This window comes from Dermacentor andersoni, chromosome 2 (assembly GCF_023375885.2).
Source record: "Dermacentor andersoni chromosome 2, qqDerAnde1_hic_scaffold, whole genome shotgun sequence".
In the NCBI taxonomy this organism is placed as follows: domain Eukaryota; kingdom Metazoa; phylum Arthropoda; class Arachnida; order Ixodida; family Ixodidae; genus Dermacentor; species Dermacentor andersoni.
Genome location: NC_092815.1, coordinates 226396013 through 226411266, shown reverse-complemented (window position 1 = coordinate 226411266; position 15254 = coordinate 226396013). Strand labels below are relative to the sequence as shown.

The 15254-nt window shown below is 47.1% G+C and overlaps 1 protein-coding gene across 1 annotated transcript in view; it reads right to left on the bottom strand.

The window, feature by feature from the left end:
• LOC126539977 (dual oxidase maturation factor 2-like) overlaps positions 1 to 15254 on the bottom strand; it is a 449790-nt gene that overhangs the window by 250243 nt on the left and 184293 nt on the right. Inside the window, exon 3 of the mRNA XM_050186802.3 lies at positions 2503 to 2637. Coding sequence (XP_050042759.1) covers positions 2503 to 2637 — 135 coding nt within the window. The remainder of the gene's footprint in view (positions 1 to 2502; positions 2638 to 15254) is intronic.

Here is a 15254-nt window from a genome sequence, read left to right as displayed (position 1 = left end):
GTGCTACAATTAGGACCAAATCCATAGGTACGTGGAGACAAGCGCCGTTGCAATGGCGATTAGGGCGAACGACTCAGCCCGCCAGCCTTCTGTGATCATCATGGACTCACAGGTGGCTTGTCGCCTGTTGATACAAGGCAGAGTACCATCGTGTGCCCTACGCATACTAGGTCACACGTTCCGGGAAACGCACAGTGTCATCTGGCGCCCGGACCACGCGGGGGTTGTGGGCACCGAAAGGTCTCTTGTTATGGCTTGCCGAGCGAGAGCGCAGCCCGAGGCACCCCGACCCGATCCTTTGCCGTGACATCCTTACGCCTGGAAAGCATAACATACGCGGTGCTCCACCCGAGTTAGAACGGGGCGGATGACCTACCCGCACCTCGGGCTGTACGTGCCATCCATCTGGCCTACAGTCTATCGCGGCCACTGCCCGTAGTGCGGGTGGAAGCCAACTCTCGTCCAAGTAACGAAGGAATGCACGAGCATGCCCCCAAAATGGAATTCCTCCCTGTTGAGATCAAAATCACAAATAGAGAGCAGTGAGAGACCATCCTCGCCGGCGCGGACCTGAAGACCCAGAGGGGTCTTCTCCACCAGGTGCGGCGAGTAGCTCGGGCCTGTGGAGTCTCGGAATAGGGACCCACCCACCGGCTCCTTACACCACTTTCCTTGTCGCTAAATAAAATCTTATTGTCTCCCTCTCTTCAAGCCCAGCGTTCCTCCTCAGCCGCTCGCTTACCTCATAACGGCAAACATAATCTCGCCGATTTTGAATGACGGGCATCTAACCTTGCGCGTAAGGTGCAATTGTGTTCTCTTGATTAGAGCATCCGGCTCCTGTGCTGGGCGGCCCAGGTTTGATCACAGCATCGGGCGCGTGATTTTTTTTTTAGTGTAAGCCATTCGACAGGACAGCAGTATACACCTGTAGCCATTACGCATTGCGCCAAATTTTCAGGAAACGCTTTGCCTTAAAATGCGGTACGCAACAACACTCTATGCACATGCATAATCCCTGAGAATTCGGGGCGCAATATGTTTTGTAAACGAGGAATTTGCACAGTGACAGGACTGGTTGAAGGCCGAAAGACGAAGTTTAGGGAAATACATGCATACCAACAACCTTCATTGCCATGCTGGCGTTTCCATGCTTGCAGCTCCCGTATAGACACTATAGCACCATCTAGTGCGATTACTGCGAAAACTAGGGTGTGTCCGTAAATTCATAGTGCACTTTTGAGTGGTAACGAGAATTCAACGATACAAGATAGAAATGTAAAATATTCACCAAGTAAAAGTAAAGCTCTCCAAATTCACTTTGTACTTTGGTCACGGATTTAAATTTAGCAAGCCACAAAACACACACTGAACATTTTTCTGTACCGTCCACACTGGCGTGGGCTGATGAGCAGTTCGTGGTGCAGCTGCGTCATCACCTGTGTGCACACACCCTTGCACTACGGAGAGTTTTCCTTTTATTTGTTGAAGATTTCAGGTTTTTATCTCGTTTTGTTCCTTTCCTGTGACTGGTCAAAAGTGAACCATGATTTTACGGAGACACTATGCAGCGGGGACTTGGCTCGAGGGCTGGGAGCCTACGAAGGCGCAATTTCGTCAGTCATCAACCTGGCAGTGATGGCTTGCGATAAATTTTATTTCAGTCGGTCTTTTCGCCCGTTGAAAGCGATGCGGTGTCTGTTTATGTGGTCTTTAGGGAATTTTTTGATTACCCTAAGAAGGTATGCTATCGTTCGTCTTGATAGTTAACACGAACTCCTCAGGCGGTCTTGATAATATACCTAATGCTTTTGCAAAAAAACAACTCTGACCTGTTATATATTTCATTATTACAGTTATTTATCACTCTTCTTCATAGGCGCGAACAATGTAGTATCACTAGATCTGGCTTGCATAGTTTAACTTCACAATGAAGGACATCATACAGGTACTTAAATAAAGTTTCTTAACTTTGTCTTCTTGGAAAATATCAGAGCATGTCCATCACTTCACTTCATGCACTTTACTGCGAGTTTTTTAATCCGATTCCTACCCGGGTTTAACTCACCTCCTGCGTGGCACGCATACATGTCTCCACAGAATAAAAGCAAGAATAAGCAAGAGTATCCGACCAGGAAATTATAGCATTACTGCTTTCGGACAATTTTGCTCACCTACCTTTCATGGCTAGTATAGGATTCCTTGCGCTCTAAAGGTGCTCACTGAAGGTTTGCTCGTTGAGCGAGCTTCAACTTTCTGGTGGCGTACGAATGTCACCAATAATAAGGGTATTTCGACCTTTATTCTTTCTTTTTTTTTCATGGCAGGGATATCTTTTGAATATGCGTTTAAGAACTCGTACTAAAATAAATACAGGGAATCAATTGAAAGTCTTTGTTTCCTCTTCTGTCATGCCTTGTAATGCGCTGTCATTCACCAGTCCTGCATTTCCATTTTAGCGGAATAGCACTTACGGACTATAAGCCGCATTTTGCAACTCACCGCGAAGAGTGATGTTGACACTGTTGAGTCCTATGTGGACGCCGACCCGGGCGGAAATGCGGTCAGCCGAGAAAGCACGGTACGGACTAGACACCACGGCGCTGGCCACGTGCCAATCGCTGCCGTAGATGCAGGCTGAAAAAAGACGGCGGGTTGTCAGTGGTTGGTTCATCCACAGATCTGGTGACGCAGCGCGCGTTCACCAAACCTACACAATGAAACGGAAAAGTGGCAGTGCGAGAGTTGCGTGCAGGAGTGAGTTCTGTGGAGTGGCTTGCACGTGACAACTACATCTGGCGATTTCGGTCGAACAGCAGTACAGCTGGTACGAAGAAAATATGTAGTTTCTCATATTATCGTAATAACGGTGCGGGAACAATGCTGTGCTTCCAGCCTCTCCATGACGGCTTCTACCCGCCATTGCAAGACAACGAGATTGATGAATTCAGAATTTCGTCGCTGATGCCTTCCTTCGAACAAGCGAATGGTAAATAATTTGCAGGATCTTTCGAAGTGAGAAGAGTAACGAAGGTTATAAAGAAAAGGCGTAAGGAGTTTATAAGTGAGTACAAGGAAAGAGAAATATAATTTCAATAGGTTCTTTTCTTCATATTTCAGTGCAGTTCCCTTTACTTCTGCATAAAACTTTCCGGCAGAAGTAAAGACGGAACGACTGTGCAATTTCTCTTGTTTGGCCGTGACACAGGAACACAAAATATATGCAGATGAAACGCACATGTTGAAATGTATGTGAAGCGAAGTTTTAGTCAACATCAAATGGTGTGTCATAAAGGGACAGTCTACCGTTTTTCAAGGACCTTCTATTTTGTAGAGCAGAATGAAGCCTACCTTTTCAATTGCGTAAATGTGGAGTGGTGTGTCTCAAAAGCGAGCAGAAATTTTTAAAACAGAATTGTTAGACCTGCGTGGCCCCATTCTAAAAATTTGTATGGACGCCGACAGCTCTTTACTGGACGCGATGGCAATCTTGGAGGTAATGTGTCATTGCACCACTCCGCTCAACGCGATTCCGTTATTTTGCACAAGGCGGCGGCACTTTTGGACATGCGCTAGCTAGAAACAAACAACAAATTACTCTCTCACTCAAGGAAGCTAGCATAATTGAATAAAATACATTTTCAGGTTATACAATGTTGTATCCAAGCAAAATACTTCTGTCTGCGCGAATTCTGGTTACGTGAGGGTAGAGGGCTTGGTTACTGTTGTATCATCAGTCCCCTCCCCCTCTCCCACAATCTTGCTCCGCTTTTAGAGCCAAATATAAAATTCTTTGTTTATGGGACACAAGCGCGCTCGCTTCCGTCAGTATGACACACAATCACCTCATACCTCCCACATTCCAAAAGGATTCTCCGAGCCGTACACACACACACACACACGCAAATATATATATATATATATATATATATATATATATATATATATATATATATATATATATATATATATATATATATATATATATTGTCACGTAGTAGTGACGGTGAAGAAGGCAGCAAATCTGTGATTAAGAAGCTAACGTTTTATTGGGCGAACTTGTGCCCTCAAAAGCAGGCTACACTCAAAAGAACAACGATATCGGCGATCACACTCGGCGATCGTCGAAAATTTGATAAGCGGGTCAAGCGCGTCGGCTTTTATACAGCAGTAGTCGAATGTTCAAGACCCGCGTGTCTTCCACAAAGTTCTACACCATTCGCGTCACGCGATGAAATCAGATAACACATGGTTCGGCGACAAAAGACAGCGGATAGAAGCATCGATAACATTCCCGAAACTTCCGGTACATGCAGGCGCGTCCCGCGCTGTGCGATAACGTTTGTTAAGCGGCGAAACGTGTCGCCCGATAAAGATAGGCAAGTACACGTGTCAATACCCCCCCCCCCTCTTAAAAAGAAGAATCGACTTCATCCTGTAAACAAACGAAAGCAATAAAGAAAAACACCCGTAGCAAAGAACCATTTTCACAACAAGACCTGCCACCCTCTCGTGAATGCTATAGAATTCTTGTATGTTGCCAGCTATATTCTTATTAATCAGGAATCTGACTCCTGGTTCTCGTCTCTCCGCAAAGCTCCGGTAGCACAAGACGTGCCCGCTTTTATTGCGAAAGCAATACTGCTCGCACTTTCGGCCCATCGGTGGTCGTGGCACTTCCTTACACAGCTGCGCGTCACGTGACCGTGTGACTTCACGCCAGACTGAGAGACGGGGCCCCAGTTCGCGGCATCGATGGTGGAGGCCAAGCTATGCGCGCCGCTGCTCCGGCGCTACCGACAGAGGGCGCTCGTTGGTGTGACGTCACACCCCACCGAGAGACGGGGCCCACACTCGCGGCATCGATGGTGAAGTCATAGCCTTGCGCGCCGCTGCTGCGGCGCTACCGAGAGAGGGCCCTCGCTGGTGTGACGTCACGCTAGGAGGATAAATGGGGCTACAGCTCGGCTCCTCGCAGTGGTCGGCGCGCTGCCTTGCGCTATGTCGGATGATGTATAGCCATAAGTTTAACAAAGGGCAACCATGTCCACACCATCAGCCGAACCAAGGCGCAGCCAAGGGTATTGCTTTCGCAATCTTCCCGGCGTAACCAAGCTAAGCCATCAGCCAGTTTTTTAGCACTGTATATGCTTCATTTGTTCTCCTAACTTCACTAAGCCCTATTATGTCTAATTTACTGCCCTCTATTTCCTCCAATAGCACTGTTAGACTCGCCTCACTAAATGACGTTTTATCGTTAAACGTTGCCATTTTCGGATTCCAATGGCGGCCTGTCCGCATGCAGGGACTCTAGCACCTTCTGTTGCGTCGAAGGTCTGACCGCCGCCGTGGTCAGTCGCTTCGCAGCTGCTGCGGAGTGAGGGGCCGGGGTTTGGTTTTTGTATTCATATGGGAGGTTGTGGCCAAATACTGCACCAGGGTGGCCAATCCTGCTCTGGTGAGGGAGTGCGTTACCGGTTCTGGTCACCGGGATCAGGCCGCACTCCAGGCCAGTTTATGCAATTTGATCAATACGCGGATTTTTTTTAATTCGGTGGAAAATTGCGCGTCATCGGGATTCGAACCACGGTCCCCTTGCACGTGTGGCGGATGCCCTACCTCTACGCGACCACTGTACCCTTCACGAGAGGGTGGCAGGTCTTGTGGGGAACCTAATAGGAGGCACAAATTGAAGGTGGAGGTCTACGCCCCTACATCCAGTCATGATGACCAGGAAGTCAACAGCTTCTATGAAGACGTGGAATTCGCGATGGGTAAAGTCCAAACAAAATACAATATACTGATGCGCGACTTCAATGCCAAAGTAAGCAAGAAGCAGGCTCGAGACAAGTCAGCGGGGGAATATGTCATAGGCACTAGGAATAGGAAGGGAGAGTTATTAGTAGATTTCGCCGAACAGAATAATATGCGGATAACGAATACCTTCTTCGTCAAGCGGGATAGCCGAAACTGGACGTGGAGGAGCCAGAATGACGAGACTAGAAATGAAATAGACATTATAATCTGCGCTAACGCTGACATCATGCAATATGTGGACATGCTCGGCAAGGTGCTCTGCAGTGACCATAGGAGAGTAAGAACTTGAATTGGCCTAGACTTGAGGAGAGAACGGACGAAACTGGTACATGAGAAGCCCATCAATGAGTTAGCCATAAGAAAGAAAATAGAGGAATTCCGGATTAAGCTACAGAACAGGTATTCGGCTTTAACTCAGCAAGAGGACCTTAGTGTTGAAACAATGAACGAGAATCTTACGGGCATCATTAAGGAGTGTGTATTAAAGTCGGTGGTAACTCCGTTAGACAGGATAGCAGTAAGCTATCGCAGGAGACGAAAGATCTGATGAAGAAACGCCAATGTATAAAAGCGTATAACCCTACAGCTAGAATAGAAGTGGCAGAACTTTCGAAGTTAATCAACAAGCGTAAGACAGCTGAGATAAAGAAGTATAATATGGATAGAATTGAACATGCTCGCAGGAACGGTGGAAGGCTAGAAGCAGTGAAGAAGAAACTAGTAATTGGCAAGAATCAGATGTACGCGTTAAGAGACAAAGCCGGCAATATCATTGATAATATGGATGAGATAGTTCAAGTGGCTTAAGAGTGCTATAGAGATTTATACAGTACCAGTGGCACCCATGACGATAATGGAAGAGAGAATAGTCTAGAGGAATTCGAAATCCCACAGGTAACGCCGGAAGATGTAAAGAAAGCCTTGGGAGCTATGCAAAAGGGGAAGGCAGCTGGGGAGGATCAGGTAACAGCAGATTTGTTGAAGGATGGTAGGCAGATTGTTCTAGAGAAACTGGCCACTATGTATACGCAATGCCTCATGACCTCGAGCGCACCAGAATCTTGGAAGAACGCTAACATAATCCTAATCCATATGAAAGGCGACTCCAAAGACTTGAAAAAATTATAGACCGTTCAGCTTGCTGTCCGTTGCCTACAAAGTATTTACTAAGATAATCGCAAACAGAATCACGAATACCTTAGACTCCTGTCAACCAAAAGACCAGGCAGGATTCCGTAAAGGCTGCTCAACAATAGATCATATTCACACTATCAATCAGGTGATAGAGAAATGTGCGGAATATAAGCAACCCTTATATGTAGCTTTGATTACGAGAAAGCGTTTGATTCAGTCGATACCTCAGCAGTCATGGAGGCATTACGGATTCAGGGTGTAGACGAGCCGTATGTAAAAATACTGAAAGATATCTATAGCGGCTTCACAGCTACCGTAGTCCTCCGTAAAGAAAGCAACAAAATCCCAATAAAGAAAGGCGTCAGGCAGAGAGATACGATCTCTTCAATGCTATTCACAGCGTGTTTACAGGTTGTATTCAGATACCTGGGGTGGGAAGAATGGAGAATACGAGTTAATGGAGAATACCTTAGTAACTTGCAATTCGCTGATCATATTGTCTTGCTTAGTACATCAGGGGACCAATTGCAATGCATGCTCATTGACCTGGAGAGGCAAAGCAGAAAGGGTGGGTCTAAAAATTAATCTGCAGAAAACTGAAGTAATGTTTAATAGGCTCGGAAGAGAACAGCAGTTTACGATGGGTAGCGAGGCACTGGAACTGCTAAGGGAATACATCTACTTAGGAGAGGTAATGACCGCGGATCCGGATCATGCGACTGAAACAATCAGAAGAATAAGAATGGGCTGGGTGCGTTTGGCAGGCATTCTCAGATCATGAACAGCAGGTTGCAATTATCCGTCAAGAGAAAGGTGTATAGTAGCTGTGTCTTACCAGTACTCACGTACGGGGCAGGAACTTGGAGGCTGTCGAAAAGGGTTCTGCTTAAATTGAGAACGATGCAACGAGCTACGGAAAAAAGAATGATGAGCGTAACGTTAAGGGATTAAAAAATAGCAGATGTGGTGATCGAACAAACGCGAGTTAATAACATCTTAGTTGAAATCAAGAAAAGGAACTGGGCATGGGCAGGACATGTAATGAGGAGGGAAGGTAACCGATGGTCATTAAGGGTTACGGACTGGATTCCAAGGGAAGGGGAGCGTTGCAGGGGGTGACAGAAAGTTAGCTGGGCGGATGAGATTTAGAAGTTTGCAGGGACGACATGGCCACAATTAGTACATAACCGGGGCAGTTGGAGAAGTATGGGAGAGGCCTTTGCCCTGCAGTGGGCGTAACCAGGCTGATGATGATGATGATGACGATGAGCAAAGAAACAACAAAAAAGGGAAGTTCGTCAGCATGCGTAAGAAGGTTTAAGACGCACCAGGTGGACAACTTCTGGTCGTGCGAGGCGCCGCTGTGAATGCGAAATGCCGTCTGGCACGACCTCGTAGTCCACTGCGCCAATACGTCGAATGACCTTGTAGGGTCCGAAATAGCGTCGCAGTAGTTTCTCACTGAGTCCTCGTCGGCTTATCGGGGTCCAAACCCAATCACGGTCACCGGGCTGGTACTCGACGAAGCGTCGTCGTAGGTTGTAGTGTCGGCTGTCGGTACGCTGCTGGTTCTTGTTCCGTAGGCGGGCGACCTGTCGGGCTGGGGCCCCGTCGTGCTGATACCACATTGCGTCAAGCCGGGCTAGGGGCGTGTTACAGTAGAAGTCTTATACCGGCCCTTTGAAGAACTCGCTAACATACCTCTTGACGGTCAGAGTGTTGTTAAAAAACACTGGGCGAATGACTGTGCTGTCATATATTCCGCATCTACCCCGCCGACCATAGTCCCCGAACCAGACTTCGACGTAAATCCAACTCTCCCCATGAGCAAGCAGCAACAGCTCGGAAGTCTTCGCCGACTATACAAAGACTGCTTTTCGACGTCTTCGAGGATTTGACAAACACCAGTTGCAAAGCATCGCATAATAACCGAAGAGTGCGCTCAACCACTCCGCCAGAGCCCTTACCGAGTTTCGACGCCAGAACGTGGTCGCCTGAGAGATAGGCTAGTGCACGTATCAATATATATATATATATATATATATATATATATATATATATATATATATATATATATATATATATATATATATATATATATATATAGTCTTTCGAAGAGTTGCGAAGAAATGGTTTTAGTAACAGGAGATGGACGATGATCGTAGCGTGATCGTAGCGCAGCCCGGCCTTTCAAACTTCTCGTTCTCTTAACTTTCCCTTCTCACTTCTTGTACGCGCCTTTCGTATCCGTTACATTTTCCCGCAAGCAGACGAAGCCCGTGGGGTGAGTCAGGATGAACAAGGATGGTACAAAGGCTTCAGGCGAGCAATATGAGTCAGCTGAGTTCTGCTTCATCGCGGACCATTGCAGACGATGCGAACTATGACGTAAGAGAGTTCGCTCAGGCGGTCCACAACTGCAAATGGGCCTGAATATTGTGACAAGAACTTTTGGCGCAATCCAGGCTTGCGTCGCGGTGTCCAAAGAAGGACCAAGTCACATTTTCCAACGGTACTTTTACGTGACGGTCGTAGTATCGCTCATTCGAGCGACTTTGTGAGGCCAGAGTACGAAGACGGGCTATTCAACGGGCTTCTTCGGCGAGACACAAAGTCTTCGACACAGAATCGTCACTGTGCAGTACGAAGGGTAAGAAAGTGTCCAGAGGGCTTCGCGGTAACCTTGCATACAAGAGATGAAATGGGCTATAGTTCGTGGTTTCGTGTTTCGCCGTGTTGTATGCGTAAGTGATGAACGGAAGCACGTCATCCCAGAATGATGATGATGAGACGTACATGGCAAGCATGTTAGTCAGCGTTCTGTTTGTCCTTTCAACGAGGCCATTGGTCTGTGGATGATACGGCGTGGAATGACGGAACTGTGAAGTGCATAAACGTAGTAACCTTCAATGGCATCAGCAGTGAACTGCCGACCACGGTCGCTGATGATGACACGTGGTGGGCCAAGACGAAGGACCAGGGAACGCAGCAGGAAGACCGCCAAGCAAGCTGCGGTGGAAGACGGTATGTCTGCAGTTTCTGCATACCATGTAAGATGGTCTACGCAGACAATTATTTAACGGTTCTTGTTGTTAGATAACGGGAATGGACCCAAAAGGTTAATGCCTACTTGCTCGAACGGCGTACTGGACGGTGTCAATGGCCGAACGGGACCCGAGGCTGCGGTGGTCAGTCGCTTGTGACGTTGGCACGTTTCGCAACTAGCGACATAGCGCTTGGTTGTTTCGTACATCTTGGGCCAATAAAACCGCTCCTAGGTGCGGTGGAGAGTTCGTACGAAGCCGAAATACACGCATGTCACATCGTCATGCATGGCGCGTAGAACGTCTATGCGGAGACTCTCGGGGACAACATGCAGAAAACGCGCTCCATGCCCGGAGTAATTAGTTTTGTAGAGCAATTTATCACAGACAGTAAAGCGACCGCTGTTTTTAGAAGTACGGGCGGCGACAAAAAGCGGATCGAGGGTAACATCATTCCGTTGTTGTCGCTGAAAGTCTGCCGCGTCAGGGAACGTAGAAGTAACAGCAGCGAGACAGTCATCAAAATTCTCATCATCGCAGTCGGTAGCCGCAAGAGGAATCCGAGAGAGGCAGTCTGCGTCAGCGTGACGACGGCCACTCTTGTACGATACCACAAAGTCGTATTCCTGGAGGCGCAGCGCCCAACGTGCGAGGCGACCAGAGGAATCACGCAAACCGACCAGCCAGCTTAAAGAATGATGGTCGGTGATAATCTTGAATGGTCTACCGTAAAGATAACGCCGAAACTTTTGTATGGCGAAAACGGCAGCCAGGCCTTCCTGTTCCGTAACCGTATAAATGCCTTCAGATTTGCTCAGGCAACGGCTGGCATATGCGACATGTTCTGCGCCACTGTGACGTTGTTCAAGCACCGCTCCTATCCCGACTCCACTAGCATGAGTGTGAACTTCAGTCGGGCAACATGGATCTAAGTGACGCAAGACAGGTATTGATGTTATTATAAACTGCTCTTGAGAGAATGATGCGTCACACTCTGGTGTCCAATTGAAGGTGCATTTTGTCGCAAAATATTTTTCAATGGGCAAACGATGTCAGCAAACCGGGGAACAATACGTCGAAAATGCGAACATAGGCCAATGAATGAGCGGAGTTCTCGTGCTGACTGCGGTGGTTTGAAGGAGCTCACCGCTTTAATCTTACGAGGATCGGGTCTGACGCCATCCTTGTCGACTAAGTGTCCCAGGACCAGTGTTTGACGTTCGCCGAACCGACACTTTTTTTAGTTTAGAACCAGTCCAGCTTTCTCAATGCAGGTAGAACGAGGCTGAGGCGTTCGTTATGTTCTTCAAACGTGCGGCCAAAGATTACAACATCATCGAGGTAACACATACATATCTTCCACTTTAGACCACGTAGTACTGTGTCCATGAACCTTTTAAAGGTGGCAGGAGCATTGCAAAGGCCAAAAGGCATAACATTAAATTCGAATAGGCCATCTGGAGTCACGAAAGCAGCCTTTTCATTGTCGGCAGGGTCCATAGGTATTTGCCAATACCCCGATCGCAAATCAAGTGTTTAGAAGTAAGAAGCCGCGTGTAAGCAATCAATGACGTCATCGATTCGCAGTAGTGGATAGACATCCTTCTTCGTCACTGCGTTTAGATGTCTGTAGTGCACGCAGAAGCTCCAGGAGCCATGTTTTTTTCGCACCAGTATTACTGGGGCTGCCCATGGACTAGACGACTCTTGAACGACACCTTTGTTCATCATCTCCTTGACTGGCTCTGCAATAACTTTGCGCTCGGACGATGACACTCGGTAGGGCTTCCGGCGGATGGGGTGTGCTGAGCCGGTATCTATTCTGTGACGAGCGCGGGACAACGGTAAATGAAGGGGTGCATCTCCATGCGTGAAGTCGAATGCCGCCTCATGCCTGGCAAGGACCTGTACTAGTGCTTGCCGTTCCGATGTACCGAGAGCCTTGTTGATCATGCCGAGCATTAGCGCTTCAGAATGGCAATTATCTCAAGGAGAGCAAGCTGTAGAGACGTCCGTATATAGTGCCGCTATTGAGCTACATGCGGATTTACCGAAGAGAGCGATTTTCATACCGCGAGGAAGGACCACCGGCGTGGCGGAACAGTTCAGCGCCCACAATGTGGCGACTCCTATTGTCATGCACATGACAGAGCAGGGCACAAGTATATCTTTTTTAGCACAGTTTATGCGGAGAGGAATAACTACAAGGCCAACACAATCAGCATCAACAGTAGTTGCCGAAACCCGGACGGGCGTCAGGCACCACGATGGTGCAGTCACTTCATCAAGAACACTGAGTGTGTCTGTGTCTCTGTCTTCACCATCCGAGCTTTGTTCGGCATGTGCCGATATAAATAACTTGATGATGATGATATGTGGTGTTTAATGGCGCAAGGGCCAGGTGTGGCCAAAGAGCGCCATGACAAGTGGTGATGTTGACGATGTATTATGGAGATGTGACTTGGCTGTAAAGTGGCCTAAAAATAGTTGCTGTAAAGTGCATAAAATCTACGTGATATAAAATTATGGCGGTGACTAATGACGAATACTATGAACATTAAAATCCATCGTAAAAGAATGACATAGAATTGAAAATATATGAGATGGTAAAAATAGCTGGAGCACTGTTGCCTCGCCGGAGCCCTTGAAACACAAGGGCCTAGAGGCACGTGCTATACGAGAGAACTATCACAGCGCCATCCTCTGAAGAGAGGAGACGCTACGAACATGTCGGGCTAACAACATGCAATACAACATCTTTCAGGTAACTTAAGACTGCATTGGTGTCAAAGAGTGGTTCTGGGCCAAGTAACATAACAGGATGAAGGGGGATGTGCTGCCGGTATGCTAAGAGAAAATGTTTCCTTCTTTCAGATTCGGCTTCCCGACACTCCAGTAGAACGTGGAGGACTGTCAGCCTCTCCCCGCATCTACCACAGGTTGGAGGCTCGTTTCCCGTGAGTAAAAAGTTATGTGTTCCAAAAGTGTGTCCTATTCTTAGACGGCAGAAGAGGACATCTGTCCGGCGGGATTTTGTTACAGGAGGCCAGAAACCTAATTGTGGCTTTATTACATGCAGTTTATTATTTATTTCTTCGTCCCACATGCGTTGCCAGTGGTTTCGTAGTTTCCTTCTTAACAGAGGCTTCAGGTCTGTGACAGGGACTGAAGCAGTAGGATTAACTGCATTCAATGAAATTGATGTGGCCATCTGGTCCACTAGAACGTTACCCTGGATGCCCCTATGGCCAGGCAGCCAGCAAATAATCACATGCTGGTTAGATACATATGCCTTACATAACATGGAATAGAGTTCAATTATAACAGGATTTTTGTGCTTACAGAACGATATCAAAGACTTTACAACACTTAGGGAGTCTGTATATATAACTGATCTTTTGAGTTTTGATTTCCTTATATGCTTCACGGTCGATAATATTGCGTAGGCTTCAGCCGTAAAGATACTAGTTTCCCGATGCAGTACGCCGCATTCCGAGAAGCATGGACCGACGGCTGCATAGGACACCCCGTCGTGCGACTTCGATGCGTCTGTGTAGAACTCCGTGCAGGAGTGTTTGTGTTGGAGTTCCCGGCAATGCATTTGGATTTCAATGTCTGAAGCGTGCTTTGTAACTTGAACGAAAGATATGTCGCATTGTATCAGCTGCCACTCCCAAGGAGGTAGCAGCTTGGCTGGAGGCATTAGGCAGAGCTCGAGGAGTGGGACATGCATTTGATCACTAAGCTCCCTCACACGTAGCGAGAAAGGCTGTCTTACTGAGGGACGATTATGAAAGAGTGTAGCATATGTCATATCGTTAACGGTAATGAAACATGGATGTTGAGGGTTAGAGTGGACTTTTAGGAAATAACTTTGGCTGATGTATGTTCTTTGAAAATGGAGTGACCACTCATTTGATTCTACATACAGACTTTCAATGGGACTTGTCCTAAAAGCGCCCGTGGCTAAGCGGATACCTAGATGGTGAATAGGGTCTAGCATTTTTAGCGCACTTGGGGCGGCAGAGTGATAAATCACGGCACCATAGTCTAGTCGTGATCGAATGAGGCTTTTATAGAGGTTCATTAAGCACTTTCTGTCACTACCCCACGTAGTCTGGGATAGAAGTTTGATTATGTTCATTGTTTTTAGATACTTTTCTTTAAGATGTTTAATGTGGGGGACGAAAGTGAGTTTGTAGTCAAGTATGACACCTAGAAATTTGTGCTCTTTGTTTACTGGTATCTGTTGTCCACACATTTGTAAGCAAGGATCCGGAACTAGGCCTCTCTTCCTTGTGAACAGCACACAAGAACTCTTTTGAGGATTGATTTTAAATCCGTTTTTCTCTGCCCACTGTGACACCTTGTTCAAACCATGCTGTACCTGTCTCTCGCAAACAGTGAGATTGCAGGATTTGAATCCTATCTGTATATCGTCTACGTAGACGGAGTAGAAAATAGCTGGTGGTAAAGATGCACGAAGCGTGTTCATTTTGACGACAAAGAGCGTGCAGCTGAGTACGCCACCCTGGGGTACCCCAGTTTCCTGTATGAATGTACGCGACAGTGCAGGACCTATTTTCACTCGAAATGTACGGTTCTCTAGGTAGCTCTCTATAATATTTAACATATTGCCGCGGATACCTATCGCGGAAAGATCGCGCAGGATTCCGTACCGCCAGGTTGTGTCGTACGCTTTTTCCATATCCAGAAATACAGATAAGAAAGATTGCTTGTGCACGAATGCATCGCGAATGCTCGCTTCGATGCGCACAAGATGATCGGTTGTAGATCGCCCTTCCCGAAAACCACACTGAAATGGGTCAAGCATTTTCCTGGACTCTAGGAGATGCACGAGGCGGCGATTGATCATTTTTTCAAATACCTTACAAAGGCAACTTGTCAGGGCTATCGGGCGGTAACTTGCCACTGAGGAAGGATCTTTGCCTTGTTTCAAAACCGGGATCACTATAGCTTCTTTCCATGCAGTCGGGAGGTATCCCGCAGCCCAAATGGTGTTGAAAAGTGTGACTAGTGTAACTTGGGTGTCTTTATGTAAGTTTTTGATCATTTCATACATGATCCTGTCAGATCCCGGTGCAGAGCTCTTGCATGCACTCAAGGCAGCTCTCAACTCGGCAATGCTAAAAGGACAGTTGTATGGTTCATTCTGTTGACATTTTCTCATGAGTGGCTTACATTCTTCTATTTGTTTATATTTGAGAAAGGATTGCGAGTAATGGTTGGCACTTGACA